At 42.7% G+C, this 14750-nt stretch overlaps 3 protein-coding genes and 1 non-coding gene across 13 annotated transcripts in view; all 4 read right to left on the reverse strand.

The window, feature by feature from the left end:
* Positions 1–1822, reverse strand: part of LOC148422976 (pleckstrin homology domain-containing family A member 7-like) — a 61414-nt gene extending 59592 nt beyond the window's left edge. For 2 of the 10 annotated variants that reach the window (XM_088417721.1, XM_088417719.1), the window contains exons 1-3: positions 1441–1819; positions 1214–1293; positions 1038–1095 (exon numbers count right to left, since the gene is read on the reverse strand). In XM_088417721.1, coding sequence (XP_088273847.1) covers positions 1038–1095; positions 1214–1293; positions 1441–1523 — 221 coding nt within the window. In that variant the 5' untranslated portion in view covers positions 1524–1819. Of the gene's footprint in view, positions 1–1037; positions 1096–1213; positions 1294–1440 lie in introns of all 10 variants that reach the window. The other 8 variants (XM_088417726.1, XM_088417723.1, XM_088417722.1 and 5 more) reach the window with 7 other exon arrangements.
* Positions 1823–5665: 3843 nt separating this feature from the next.
* LOC148422977 (uncharacterized) lies at positions 5666–10081 on the reverse strand. The gene is made up of 3 exons (XM_088416198.1): positions 9665–10081; positions 7977–8758; positions 5666–6657 (listed from the first exon to the last, which is right to left on the reverse strand). Exons 1-3 carry the CDS (start codon positions 9831–9833, stop codon positions 6430–6432), a joined length of 1179 nt encoding a protein of 392 aa, XP_088272324.1. The 5' UTR covers positions 9834–10081; the 3' UTR covers positions 5666–6429.
* A 1673-nt stretch (positions 10082–11754) lies between these two features.
* rps13 (ribosomal protein S13) lies at positions 11755–13990 on the reverse strand. The gene is made up of 6 exons (XM_088416913.1): positions 13871–13990; positions 13397–13445; positions 13171–13249; positions 12232–12401; positions 12064–12164; positions 11755–11826 (listed from the first exon to the last, which is right to left on the reverse strand). Exons 1-6 carry the CDS (start codon positions 13891–13893, stop codon positions 11793–11795), a joined length of 456 nt encoding a protein of 151 aa, XP_088273039.1. The 5' UTR covers positions 13894–13990; the 3' UTR covers positions 11755–11792.
* On the reverse strand, positions 11891–12023 carry LOC148422979 (small nucleolar RNA SNORA19). The gene has a single exon (XR_015866040.1). It is a non-coding gene; the product is annotated as a small nucleolar RNA SNORA19 (small nucleolar RNA).
* Positions 13991–14750: the final 760 nt, after the last annotated feature.

Here is a 14750-nt window from a genome sequence, read left to right on the forward strand (position 1 = left end):
AGAAAAAAAAACATTCCATGTGGTTGTACCTAATGTTGTGGCCAGGGAGAGTTAATCATGCGAGGAATGCCATGAAAGTTGCCCGCATTGGAAAAAAATGCAGTGAATATCAAGTTGAAAGGGATTTGTCACACATTTGGCAAAAGGCGCTGGAAGCCTTTTGCATTCCATGTGCCGTAGGTGATGTTTTGCCTGTCGCTTGTGTCACTGCAGGCCACTTGCACGCTTTGAATACTGACATCGTTCCGGGGCCAGGTAACCAAATTTTGTCAACAGAACATCAAGGTGGAGAAATGTGGCACAAAACACTGCTGGCAAACTATTCACCAGCTACCGCCTAAAAAAAAAGAACCATGTATCGCTATAATGCCCAAAAAAGAAAATACGCTTAAGTCATGAAAGCTGTTTTTCATATTACAACATTATGCAACGTTTGAACACATAAACATGTCAGTAAATGATTTGACCGAAAGATATTCATGAAAACAAGTCATTGAAAAACAAAAAAACGACTTTCTTTTCACAGCCGTCAAAAGGTTCAAATTGTCATTGAGGTGTAAGTAAAGAGAGGATTAGTAGAATGTGCGCACCATTAAAAGATTAAGTTCTCCAAAATTTTAATTGTTTTTCTCAAAACCAAGATTTCAACTTGGCAATATACAAACTGCAATAACTGTCCGTTTTTCAGTTAGCTTCATGCTTTTCCATGTACATTTAAAGGGAATTAAGTGAAGAATTAGAAAATATCAATATCTCAATTTTTGGGAGACGTAAGTCTGATTTTGTAAAAGCGCATCCCATATATCACAAATATTTTAAAGTATATTATACTGTAGGTTGGAGGGATTTTTGGTGACAACACAAAATATATCAAAACAGTCCAATTTCCCATAGAAAATGCAATGCAGATGTGATAGAAATCCAGGTGTGCACTTAATGAATTGTCCGTGAATGCAGCAAATGTGCAGCGGCTTAACGAGCGGCAGCCATGACGCGTTCACGAACACTTCTTCAATCAACTTTTAGGTCGTACTTACTCGATAAAGTAGCTCGCTCCTTCGTCCGTGAAGCCTTCTTCCCATCCCTTGGGCAAGTCTGAAAAACAAGAAATGAAAACTCAAAAAACCGGAGGTAATACGTGAAAGTTGAACGCAGAGTCGCGTGGAGGGAAAGCGAGTCAACCGGGGCTAAACAAACCGCCTTGCTAGCTTACCTGAGCGGATCATATGTCCCGAGTTGACCGGCTCGGCGGAGCGGGGGTGCAGCCAGGTGGTCTCCCGCGTTCGGTCGCTGCTTACCGGATAGGAGGGGGTGGTGGAACGAGGGGGAGGAGGAAGGGCGAGGGAGGGTGGGAGAAAAAAAAACACACACACCTGTTACGCCGAAGCGAAAGAGCGAAAACGGGCGAAGGGGAAGGCAAGGGAAGGGGAGCCGACTCACTTGACGAAGAAGACCCTGCCGTCCCCGCACACGCCGTACGCCCAGCCTTCGGGCAGGGAGTCCCGGCCCAGAGGCGCCGCCATGATCCGCTGGTCCTAGTTCATCTCTCGGCGGAGTCTCCCCGGTGAGACGCGATCGCTCAGCATGGGCCGGCGATGCCTTCACGGACGCCTCCGAGAGGCGGACGTTGCAAAGCTACTCCGGGGAGAGGCCCCGGATGACTCAGACGTAAAACCTTGCTTTGAAATTATTTACGGTAAAAATAATAATACCCTACATCCACCTCCTCCGCGACAGCAGTGCAAATTACTATTACGAACTCATCTTGAGAAAGAAATAGAAAGAAATCATTACAGCGCTGCTCTGTGCGCCCCCACTAGTCCAAAGGTGGTACAGTATTGTATTCTGATTAATATCGTGTTGGTGGACTATGAAATGAAGCAGCGCAATCCACCTGTTTTTTATCCGTTTGACGAACATCACAAATTCTCATGGCTCAAATAATGACCAATCACGGCTCGGTTTACAAATGACACGTGACCAAACTCAGAAAACATGGGAGCCGTGACTGATCGTTATTGCCTGCTGTAATGCAGTTAGGATTGAGGAAGATGGAAAATACTGGGGAGAAAAAAAACACAACAGTGTTTAACAAAAAAATATAAGGATATTGCATGAAAAGAAAACATATTTGGGGGATTTTTTTTAATGGCAAAAATACAGAAACAAAAAATACATACGTCATATTGGAGTGTGAAATCCCATCACATTCCAACATGTAAAAATATAACACTTTCTGTGAACAAGAAAAGTATTTTTTAAAAATTTAAATTCGACACATAAATGACACAAAATGCTGAGAAAATATGTTTGCAGTTTCTAAAAAATAGTCCAATGACAGTTTTTTTTTTTAATCTGAATATTGGGGTCAATTTGTACAAAACATTGCCCAAAAGTGACAACATGAAAAATGTTTTTTCTTGTATCAAACAATGCATAAATTTGGCTCAAATTGACCCAAATACAGGCTTGTTCCTCTTTTGACCTGTTTTTAGAAATCTTGATGAAGAGCGAAAGAAATAAAATAATAAAATATTCCTATTAATTCTAAAACATTTATCAAAAAGTTTTTTTTTTTTTAATTTAAAATCAAAAGGTTGATTGGCTGCACGGTGTCCTAGTGGTTTTCACATCGGCCCTGACCCAGTGAGGGGTTCCTCCTCCCCATTTGAAAATTCCACTTCCACGATGGAAAAGGTCACGTTGCGGCCTGTTGTGTTTTTGACGTCCGCGCGCCCATTTCCACGTCACTCGCCAGGAACGCTGAGCTCATCGGAATCTCCTTTCGCATCCTGGACCAAACGTGTCGTGGCGTGCGGCTTGTCACAACAACCGCCGCTGCCCTGTCATTTCCCAATCCTCTGTTGACAAAAAAGACAGGAAAACAATCATTTCCCCAGGAAAAAAAAAAAAAAAAAAGACATTCTGGACATTTTCCAGGTCCCATCCCAAAGGTGAGCACATTTTCCAGGTCCAGATTCCAGTCCCGGGTTTTGTGCGTTTATCTCCAAAGTGCTTTTGCTGGCCAGGCAGAAGTTGGATCTCGCTTGTGTTTGCAAAGAATTTGTGTGGACAGATAAAGTGTTCCCCAGGAAGAAAGAATAATAGAGGGCAACGATGATATCACCGCACGCTTCGCTCGCCGCTGTGTTTTGCTCAGGCTATTATTGTCGTGAGAAAAGGAGAAGGGAAAACTTGGGAGTTTGTTTTACTCAAATAAAAACATTGCGAAATGCAGCAGGAAGCTACGCACAACACTGTGGGGCGGCCATGCGAAGGGGTGTCCATCGTGTCACAAACTGGAGCATTGTGAGACACCCTTTGAAAAATCACATAAGATCCACGGCGGGTTTGGTCAAAACTAGAATTCAGCTTAACTCCCTGGAATATATAAACATATACACACAACGCTGTGGGGCGGCAATGTGATGGCATCTCCATGGCGTCACAAACGGGAACAGTAGGAGATACGCTTTGAAAATCACGTGAGAGCCTGTCTTAGTCTTCTTTTAAAGGGAACCCTGAGAAATCCAAAGCGGGTTTGGTCAAAACTAGAATGCCACATAACCTCCTGGAATAGATAAACACAGACACACAACACTGTGGAGCCACCCGAAACGCTAATTCATTGGTCAAGATGATGTAACAAGGTAAGGCCTAATGGGCAAAACGTAGAGGTCAACAGCACTAGAAAATTTGGAGATTTTAGTAGATTTGAATAGAATTGAATAGAATAGAATAAAATAGAACGTCCTTATTCTATAGAATAGAATAGAAAGCTTTTATTGCCATATGAATAACACGAATATAATATATACATATTTGTTTTAAATGTTTATAAAAAAAACTATAAACGTGAAAATATAATAAATATGAAACAAGGATGTTCAGAAAATATCTTTGCGGAAATTAAACGTATATTGTACATTCACAAATCAGAAATGATCTAAACGCATACTGTAAAATTTAAAAAAAAAACGTCATATTAACGTGTAAAGCAAAAACTGGAATTTTTATGTCACTATGCTTCCCTCTACAGGTGGTTCTGGCGCACTGCAACAAGGTAAACAACCTGTCTTCCTTATTGCAATTTGTACATAGCGATATGTGCTGCAAATAATCAACTACGTATGATCGAACCGCCCGGTAGTCGTGTTCATTCTCGAGTGGGGGTGTCGTCTCCAATTTGTGGCGTGGACAAAGTACGGCGCAGTACGTGTCTTCGCCGAACGAGGGCGGCAGAGCGCAATTTGACTCGACGCGATCTTCTCTGGCGTACTTTGATCTCGTAGTACAGTACAGGCTGGTCAAGGGGGGAAAAAAAGATTGGAAGGAGGCTCACTTCAATTTCACAATCCTGACTTGACCCTCAGAATCCTCAATATAAGGTCAGAGTTCTCCCTTCAAAGTCAGAATTCTCACCTCAGAGTTGAACGTGAATTTGGAGAGAAAAAGTCCAAATTCTGAGAATACTGAGAGTAAAGCGAGGATTCTGGCTGTCCTCAGAAGTCAGAATTTTCACTCAGGATTTGGAAAGTAATCTCAGGATCTTGACTTTATTCTCAAGAAGTCAAAACTCAGACTTTTGAATTCTGAGACTAGTCTGGATTCTGACTTGAAGCGAGAATTCTGAAAATAAAGTCAGAATATTCACTTGAAAGTCAGAATTCTGAGAGTTAAATGAACATTTTGTCAGAAAGTCAGAATCCTCACATCAGAATTGGGAAAGTAAAGTCAGAATTCTGACTTTAAAGTGAGAATTATGACAATTACGACAAAGCCAGAATACTCACTTTAAAAACAGACTTCTGAGAGTAAAGGCACGATTCAGACATCTTAATCGGATGTTAGAGTTTGGAGGGTAAAATAAGAATTCTGGCATGAAAGTGAGAATTCTGACCTCCGAATTTAAGGTGAATTTGGAGAATAGAGTCAGAATTCTGAGATTAAAGCAAGAATTCTGACTATTCTCTGAAGTCAGAATTCTTACTAGGATGTCAGAATTTGAAGAGTACGATAAGACTTCTGACTTTAAAGTGAGATTTTTGACCTTAGAATTTTGAAGTCTCGTAAGCTGCGTTGAAAACGAACGCTAACCTATTGCATCATGGCCTAATTGCCACCCTGGAGGTTGAGCCTCGAGCTTCTTCATCTTCATCATCGTCGTCATCCTCCACTCGCTGATCATCCCGGTTAGCATCATCATCCGCAAGTGTTGCAATCCCTTGCAATCCTTACCACGCTGGTTGCTTAGCAACCAGGAGGAAACAAATTGGAGGCGTGGTTGACATTTGATTTGCATTAATAATTCATGATACTGTACAGATGTCGGCCAAATGAATTGCGATTGACTTTAGCATGATAGGAACAAGCTCCGTGTGCGTGTGTTTGCGCGTGTTTGTGCGTGCGAGCAGGCGTGAACGAGTGTCGCTAATTGATTGCGCCCCCCAGGGATGTCGTTTCATCATGCGCGCCGTTGTCTTACGACAGCCTTACAACAAGGAGAAAAACGGCCTTCTGGGAAATAAGACGTGTTGGCTCGATAGCGGGGACGCTGTGCGTACGCTTGCTTTTTGTGTATGTGACGCAACGCTTACAAATGTGACAATGGACGTTTGTTTGTTTTTTCCCGCTTGTTATGGGACAAACGAAAATCAACACCGAGTTGTTTTGCATACATTGTTTATTGACGACTGCTATTTTGCGTTATCAGTCAAAACAATGTGCATTGATACCGCAATTCCCCAAAATATAAGACACACCCCTGTGTAGAGGACGCACTTAGTTTGGTGACAATGTAAAAACTGCAGTGGTACCTCTACTTACGAAATTAATTTCATAATGTGAATCTTTCACAAGTAGACGTGCAAAATGCAAATCTGTGCATCAAAACACAGCTTACGCGGCTGGTGGATTCATCTACCTCGAATGGTGTCGAAAAAAAAGAAAATTCCAATTTTTAAGTTAGTTTATAGGAGGGAAAAAAGAAGTGTATTTTACATTTGAGGAATTACGGTAATTATAGACATTCAAGTTCACAGCATGTGCCAACAGGCCTTCTATTATATTTAGAAAATATTAAATAAAATATGAAACTAAAAAAACATCGTGACAATATTTCAGTGATGAAGACAAAAATTGCACCAGACTTTGACTAAACTTGAAAACTCAAAAAAGCCCTTCCAGTTATTTTTTATGGCGTCTACTTAAACTGCTGTACATTCATCATAGATAACAATAATAAACAAAATCGACTTTTCCTATAGGTCCAAAATGCAAGGCAACAAACAGAAATGCTCAAGTGATCACAAAGTGTCAATCAGTGCAACAAGAAATCCTAAAAAAAAAAAAAACTTGAGGTACAGAGTTGTGAAATGTAAATACAAACAAAAAAACAACGGAGTTATCAGTGTGATGGATGAGAAAGTCCTAAAAAGCGAATGCCGGCGCCTTCTGGCGAGCGTCCACGTACGTACGCATCCTGGCCCGGTGCTCCGATTCCAAACAGTAGCCCACGGCCCGCTCCGCCTCGCCCACGCGGCGCCGAAAGCGCTCGCGGTCCCTTGCCATCTCCTCCCAGGGTCCTTTGCGGGAGGCGGCGGCGGCAAAGCGCCACGCCCACATCTGATGAACCTCCACCACCGGAGAGAAGCGCACCTGGACCACACGTAAAAAAAAAAAAAAAAAAATACACACGTCAGCCTTATTTAGAAGAAATGGGACGAGACCCAAACGACGTTTCAATGAATTTGGGCAACATTAGAAAAAAATAAAATAAAATAATAATCTGCATTATTTATGATTCTTTGCTATTATTGTTATTGACTCTTTCAGTGTCGTTGACAAGAATTATTCTGAAATATTCTGCCGATCCGTTATACGCTAACTGTCAAAAACACATTTTCACTCTTTTTATTCAGGTTTTATCGAAAGGAAGGAGAATCTCACGCTGTGTACAAGATCTCGTCCCGCCCAAATGATGTATACACCCGCGTGCTGTATATGAGCTATCAAATTCATTGTAATAGACGTTGTGTGCGGCTGGTGTGTTTTGTGCGCGGCGGTGTGCGTTGAGTGCCTGTGACGCAACTCGGGCAAACAAGTCTCGGCTGACTGGCGTCCGCAGTCAGCATGACAACAAACGCTAAACAAACACGGCGCGAGGCCTTCCCCGCAACAGACGACGCGCCCCAATTAAGCACTCCCAAACTAAATGCCGCCCAGGGCTAAAAAAAAAAAAAAAAAAAGTTTAAATATAGATTCTAACCGAAACACACACTCAGCAGCACAAGTCATGTGGCAAAGTTGTTTTGAAGACGTGTTATGTCAAAATATTACCCCTAAGAAATTCCACACAGAGGGGAGAATTTGGAGCTTTCAAAACAATCACCGTATTTTCGGAACTATAAGGCGCACCTTTAAAAGTGTTTTCACATAAGCCGCATTATAGGGCGCATGGAATAGAAGCTACAGTAGTGACCGGGGTTGCATTATGCAGCCACGAGATGGAGCTAAACGTCAACAAAACAATCAGATAAGCCAGTCAAACTTTACAAATGGATGATCATAAAGATGATTTGTGGAAAGTACAGGAAAAAAAAATGCTGTCCATTTTTCAAGCTCGCATACTTTTCGCACTATAAGACGCACCGGGCTGTAAGGCGCATATTTAACAAAGGGCACGTTTTTAAAGGTTCTTCATATATAAGGCTCACCGCATTATAAGGCACATAGAATAGAAGCTACAGTAGTCCCTGAGCTTGCGTTACACACCCGCTACCCACACGATGAAACTCTTGCAGTATGTATCTTCATGTAAATATAAAATTGAAGTAATACTATAAACACAACATCCAAACAGACTAGTCCCGCAGACCCAAAAACCTGCAATACAAAGCACTCTTCCACCGCACCATATCAAAATAGTCGTGGCTACTTTTGCGTGTGTGTGTGTGGCTACATTAGCGGCCTCCTACCTTTTTCGGGGTGTTGGGGCCGCGCCTCTCAAGCGATCGACATCTCTGGGCGGGTCGTTTCCACGGCACCCGTACGACATCTTCAGAGCGCCGCCTGACACGTCGGCGACGTTTCCGGGGCGTTTTGGGCGCGTCCCGTTTGGCGGGAGCGGCTTTTTGGGGCTGCGGGTTGCTCAGGCGGGCCTGGAAGTTGAGCGGGTGGTAAGGGTCGTCCTTGCGCTCCAGGCACTTCCACAGATCGTCCTCGTCCTCCGAGGAAGAGGCGAGGCCGGCCTCCTCGCCGTCGCTACCCGCCGAGACGGGATGCGGCGCTTTGGTGACGGCGCAGGCGGTGAAGCACATGGGGTCGTAGGGGTCGTCGGGCCTGGAGAACAACCCCAGGAGGCGTTCGCTCTCCTCCAGGTCGGCCGCGGACACGTCCGAGCTGGACCAGCTGGACCAGCTGGAGTCGCTGTCCGAGCGGCGCGCCCACATCTTCGGGCCCGACGTTTCCTCGCCGACCTCGCCTTCCGCCGGGTCGGCTTTGGGCTTTTTCAAGAACAGGTCGTAAGGGTCGGCGCCGAAGCCCACGTAGACGGCGTCGTCGGGAGCCAGGCCCGACAGCAGCGCGTCCGCCTCGTCGGCGGCGCCGCCGCAGAGGTCCGACAGGCCGTTGGGGTGGCCCACCATCACGCCGCCGTCGCCGTCGAACAGCGAGGAGAAGAGGAACGACTCCGTCGGCCTGCGCTGGCCCATCTCGTCTGTGATCTGGACGTGTACCTCGAAGCGAAACATCTGGAACACTGGAGGACGACGGCAAAGTTAAAAACAATAAAATAAAAATGAAACAAATATTACGCAACAGAGATCGATGTTGACTTTTTGAAAGCGATTCCGTCACTTGTTGGGTCGTCACTTTCCCAAAGTAAAGCCAAATGTCCTATTTTGATTCAAAATTTCAAAGAAGGTTGACCAAAATACAATTTAAAAAATATATACTTGAGAGGCTGATATTGTAGGATTTGGAACATTAAACAACGGTTCTAAACAATCGCTCGATTATTAAAAGTTGATCCCTCTTTGACTTTGATTTGATGATCTTCGCATGTCAACACAAAAATGTACAACATTGTCCCGATCATCAATGTCAAAGCCACAAGGTACAAAGTGGTACATTCCAACTTGCTTGCTTTGTGAGACGCGTGGTGCGCTTAATGCCCGCCACAACGGAATTCATAAAAATGTTGTTCAACTGTTTCAGTTGGCTATTCCACAAGTGACGTATTGCATCATGTTTCCTGATGATAAAAATGCTCCCCAGACTCCCACTGTGGTATAAACACACAGCTCGGCGTGGATAAACTCAAATATTTCAGCCATTTTTAAGAATGAGTTCAAATGAAGTGTGAAATGTAGCTGAATATGATAAAACGCATATATTTATAGTTAAGGAAAAGACCGTCTCCAAAGAAATCATAAACGCGCCGTTTTAAAAATCACGGTCCAAAATGAATGGTAACTCTCTAAATGCATTTAACGAACTCAAAATTGTGTGCTATCATTATATTACGCGAGAAAGAAAAAAAATACACAGGTTAAAAAAATATTGCCCAACAAACGCTGACACCTCGTGTTTCCGAGGGCACCCTAAACGCCCCGCAAGCGTGTCAGCGTGAACATTCACCGGGGTGAAAAGGTCAAAACTTTACCAGATAAAAAGGTGCAGTAGATAACCCGAACCGCAATCCAGAGGTGTTCCCACAGCACTGTCAGCATTTGCTTAGTCCATGGCAGGAGCGCCATTCCCCGGGTACCGAACCTCTCCATGGCCGCGGTGGTGGTGGCGGTTGTCCGATCGCAAATCATCTCCGGAGTCATTTTTGTTTGTTTGTTTTTCGACGGTGCGGGGAAGGGAAAAAAAAAGTAGCTCTTATCACGTATTCTGATACTCTTCGTCGAAGACCGGTTGGCTCCGCGTCAAAAACAGCTGAATGTCGCCAAACGGACGCTTTTTCATTTTCTCCCAGATGAGCGCCATGTTTTTCTCGGTGTTTTTTTTCGGTCAGGCTCTCCAGTGAAGTAGTGTCTCCATTTTTTCGATGCTCGTATTTCTTGTGTCTTCCGGTAGTGGGGAATGAGCCGACGTGCAGACGCTCCTGGTTTAATACAAGGGATTACGTCAAACTGCTCTACGATTGGACAGAGTGAGCTGTCAATCAGACTAAAGGCGGGATCTGACTCGCCTCTGTTTGCCTTATCTCGTAGTTAAGGATCAAACTGCGTTCTGATTGGACAGAATAAATGTCAGTCAAGCTACAAAAAAAAAAAAACATTGGGCCGCGCCCTCATTTGCAACGTCACGATGACGTTTTTAAAGTTCACGTAATTTCCCGAACGCCGAGGAAATCCTCGGAACCGAAAGACAAAAATGGAAGTCAAAACTTTACCCTTGAAATACTGTACATGGAATAATCACGAAAATGTATAGGAAATGTTAGGAATAAAACAGTGTTAAACCAAAGTGGAAAATGTGTTCTGTAAAATGGTACATTTCCGAAAATCAGAATCACAAAAATTGTAGAATTATCTTTGAACCAGCAACGGGTCAAAATGCGATTAGAAATTCCAATCGTGCGTTGAGCAATTCAGGGTGAAAGTTCTCAGGCGCGTGTTTCGTTTTCCTGACAAATGACGTCATAGCCACGTAAACGCCTCGCTATCTTTAGAAGTGGCTCACGCGTCGGCACGATATATAAACGAGAAAGTGCCGTCTAAGTATAGCGCCACTGTGTTCCATTGAAACCCCGCCCTTGTGACCAACACGTATATTCGTAAACAACAAACAAAAAGTGTTTTGAGAATAACCTGTCCAGGATATCATACATACATCATTTTCCTTTTATGAAATATATTGAACAAGTTATAACTGGCTGGTGCAACTTCAACTCAAAACAGTGAAATAACGTTGAAATGATACAATTCTTTTTGTGCAACCACTTGCAGAAATAACAATGAAATTTCTATAAACTTATTTAGAGGGATTAGATAGTTTCTAATTGACTAGATTCTTTTTGAATGTTGAAATTCCAGATTTGTTGTTCACCAGTTGCTTTTGGAGTTTTTATTTCCCCTCAGGTGACACATTTTTTGGAAATCCACCATTGTTTAAGTTTTTTGGTGTTTTTATTACCCCTCGGGTGACAAATTGTTATAATTTTGAAATAAAACAGTGTAGTATGTTGAAATTGCATCAAATAATTGACGAGCCCCATTGTGTTAGGCAAAGCTACATATATCCAACCCAACCCAAGAACACATACTTCATTTTTAAAACAGGGCATTCACGTTTTAAGCGTATACCACTGCACCACACACAAAACAACCCTAAACACCACACAATTGCATTCATAGAAATGCGACGCTTAGCAATAAGTGTTCATTTTCATATGAACCCGGCCTAAACTTTGACCTAACTGGGCCTTTTTGATGTGTGACATCAAAGGAATCGCTAACACTACGAGGCTAAACTATTGCAGATTGTCAAAAGCCTGTCGAGCGTCCCTTCTAAACGCATGCGAACGGGAGGTGGAGAGGTCCACCCCTGTCAGGCTCATTTACCGCCATTCAAAATTGGAAATGGCATTTTGGGACATATCGAAAACCCCGTGTTTTATCGTGCATTTCCCCCGATTTTTGCACGAATCCTTTCAAAGGCAACTTGTGAACGGGACGCAATCAAAATGTTTGTGTTGGGACCCCATGTGTATATAAACGCACACACACAAAAAACACGGGCAACTTCAAATGTGAACTTTCATTTATTTGAAAAAGAAGCTTTTATGCCACCAGAGCAGAAGCTGTAGAAGACTCACTGCGAACAGAAAGGGGAAAGAACGCGTGTTAGAAGATTTTGAAGAAATGGGAACACAAATGGATCTTGTGCGAAGGGGACTGGCAGAGGCGACAATCGCGAGCCGCTCCGCTAATTAACCTTCGAGTTTGGCTCTGGCACAATAGAAATATCCAAACTCTCAACAGGAGGGAGAGCAGGACAATGAATTTGTGCCGCCGGCGGGAAGTTCCTTTTAAATGCGCCCGGAATACTCACTACTTCCAGTTGGGGGCCAGTACTCTCTTGGTCTTGTAGTAGCGGGCCAGCCTGTGGATTCGGCTCTCGATGAGAATCAGGCGGAACTTGGCATCCTTGTCCTGCGCGGGGACCAACATGGCGTCAGCTACTAATATTCCCCCCGCGTCATTTGCGTATTTTCGGCACCTTTCTGTTTCTCTCCAGATGCTTCCTGACGGCCACGGCCTTCTTGATGAGGTGGTATAGGTCCTCGGGCAGGTCGGGGGCCAGGCCCTTGGACTTGAGGATCCTCAGGATCTTGTTGCCCGTCACGAAACGCACCTGAGCCACACCGTGGGAGTCCCTCAAAATAACACCTTTGGAGGAGAGCAAAACATGAGGCGCGGCGCAAACGACGACTGTGTGATTACATTTACCGGCAATTATATGGACAAACGTAATTACCGTAATCCCCCAAATACAGGACGCACCTGTGTATAGGAGACACCCACAATTTGGGCGTCGAATTCTAGTATTTTCTAAGTTGCCGTGTATAGGACACACCAATACTTTGGCAACAATGTCAAAACTGTGGCAAAGCGAGTCAATTTCATCTTTTTTAAATTCTTCATAATTTCTTGTGTTTATATGCAAGAGTTGACACACTTCAGGAAAGTAGTTTTTAGACTGGGACTGTTGAAAATATTGCCTGGAGTCTTCAAGGTGATGCTTTGACCATGAAATCATTGTTCTCCAATTAAGGTCTTACACCCTTTCTACATTACGAGTACGCCTCTAACATTTTTCAATCAAGTTTTGACAAGTAAAGCCATCAAACCATAAGGAACAGCTTGCAGCATGCTACAATTGTAAATAATATTAGAGTCTGGATATTTGGCCATGCAGGAAAGGACAAAAGAATGATTATTTTCAGCAATAAATTTTGCCTATAACCAGACAACTATTTTTGCATGTATACTTAATACCTGTAAAAAACACATTTAACCGCTTGCTCTGGCCTGAAAACGGCATGACACACTTGAGGGTGGACCTGTGCATGTCAAACGACCAAACCATGTTGTTCAGTTGGTCAAATGGCTGAATATGTGTAGTATACCTTTAGGCAAAAGCATTTATTCATCTTACCAATCTGAGAGGGGGTCAGGCCCTTCTTGGCCAGCTTGAAAATCTGCTCTTTGACGTCATCTGACGTCAGTTTCAGCCACTGCAAAATGACAACAATGTTTTAGAGGATATACTGTACAAACAAATCAAATTTCAAGGGATGAAATGATTGAACACAAATGTTATTTTAACCATTTTATTAAATATTCTTTATATGTTTTATGAGAATATAGAGTATTGAACTCACAGTGGGGACACTGCGTCTGTAAGGCAGAGCTGACTGGGACAAGCCTTTTCTGTTGGGAGAAAAAAAACAAACATTTAGCCGTCAAAGAAAAGACAAATTAGCCCGGCTAGTATCGTGGCTGTTTGCTCGCTTTCTATTGCCATTTGAAGACACTGAATCGCAATTTCGACATTTGACATGTTTTATTACTTTACGGTACAGGGGTGTAAGTGCCAATTTCGCAGTACGCGTGATTTTTTATGAGTAAAAATTCAGCGTTTTAGCTTCAAGTAGGCATTGGCTAACTAGCGCTAGCATAAAGCTAGCAAACGGCGGACAGCGCGACTGCTTCATTTGTTTTCTAACTTGTGGGGACGTTTAAAAGCACCCAAGTCGACCGATGGTCGCTAGTGACGAGCTTAAATTGACTTAAATTCACCAGACGCATAGTACAAAAGTCAAAATACAAGTTTAAAGGCGAAATTTGACATTTACCCGGGAGCGTGCATGCGACCCATGATGGCGGTAGAGGAAGAGAGGCCGCACACGAGTCAGAGAAGGGGGCTTTGCGCTTGCGCCGGATGTGACGTATGACACAGGACACCGTCACATGACGCGCTTCGCCCAGGTACAGCAAAGTAAGTGAATGAAAATAAGTTACGTAAATAAAATATTTTAAAAAGATAGAGACGTGAACTGTAGATTTTGTCATAAATTGTCCATCTGTAAGTATATTTTGGCAGAAATTACCTGATTTTATTTACAATACTTTTGAAAAGGATGTCAGGTTATTAGGCTTTTTGTAAATAATAGAGAAAATGTGATTCTATTTAAATGTATCATTGTTTTTCTCAAAATACACACATTTCAATCAAGTCTTCGGCCAAAAAACAAAAACAAGGGATTTGCGATAAGTTAAACGTATTTATACAAATTCTTGTACCCCCCCCCCAGCATATTTATTTTATATATTTTGTCCACCTTTTTATGTTTATTGTTTAGATGTTTATTCTTTTGGATTCATTGTCGTTGTATTATTCTTCGATATGATCTACTATTGTTTGCTTATTGTTCAGGGTCATATATTTCTTACTTTGGACAGGATTGGAATTATTGCAAAAAACTGTATGAATAGACTCAAATTACTTCATATTCTTCGGGGGAAAAATATTTATGTAAGTTTCACACCTTGTAATTAGTATTATTTCCTTAAGCAAACTGTATTGAAAAATCTTCACTTAAGCAGTTTTGTTGGCTCAGTGGAAGCCAATTTAAAAGTCACACATACGGACATACAGTATTTGTAATATTAGATAGTTGATTTATTGCGGTTTCTTAACGCTGTACTCCAACGTTATCTTTAAACTTTATAATT

Source organism: Hippichthys cyanospilos, chromosome 6 (assembly GCF_059441005.1).
Source record: "Hippichthys cyanospilos isolate Australia breed blue-spotted pipefish chromosome 6, RoL_Hcya_1.0, whole genome shotgun sequence".
Lineage (NCBI taxonomy): Eukaryota > Metazoa > Chordata > Actinopteri > Syngnathiformes > Syngnathidae > Hippichthys > Hippichthys cyanospilos.

Bases quoted from the DNA above. Each gene is read 5' to 3' on its own strand.
- rps13 (XM_088416913.1), bottom strand. From the start codon at position 13,893: ATGGGTCGCATGCACGCTCCCGG. The intron at 13,250-13,396 runs GTGAGTTCAATA...GTCATTTTGCAG, and splicing joins ACAGACGCAGTGTCCCCACT to TGGCTGAAACTGACGTCAGA. The intron at 11,827-12,063 runs GTGAGTATTCCG...TTCTGTTCGCAG, and splicing joins CTGGCCCCCAACTGGAAGTA to TGAGTCTTCTACAGCTTCTG.
- LOC148422977 (XM_088416198.1), bottom strand. From the start codon at position 9,833: ATGACTCCGGAGATGATTTGCGATCGGACAACCGCCACCACCACCGCG. The intron at 8,759-9,664 runs GTAAAGTTTTGA...GTCGTCCTCCAG, and splicing joins CTACTGCACCTTTTTATCTG to TGTTCCAGATGTTTCGCTTC. The intron at 6,658-7,976 runs GTAGGAGGCCGC...CGTGTGGTCCAG, and splicing joins GCCCCAACACCCCGAAAAAG to GTGCGCTTCTCTCCGGTGGT.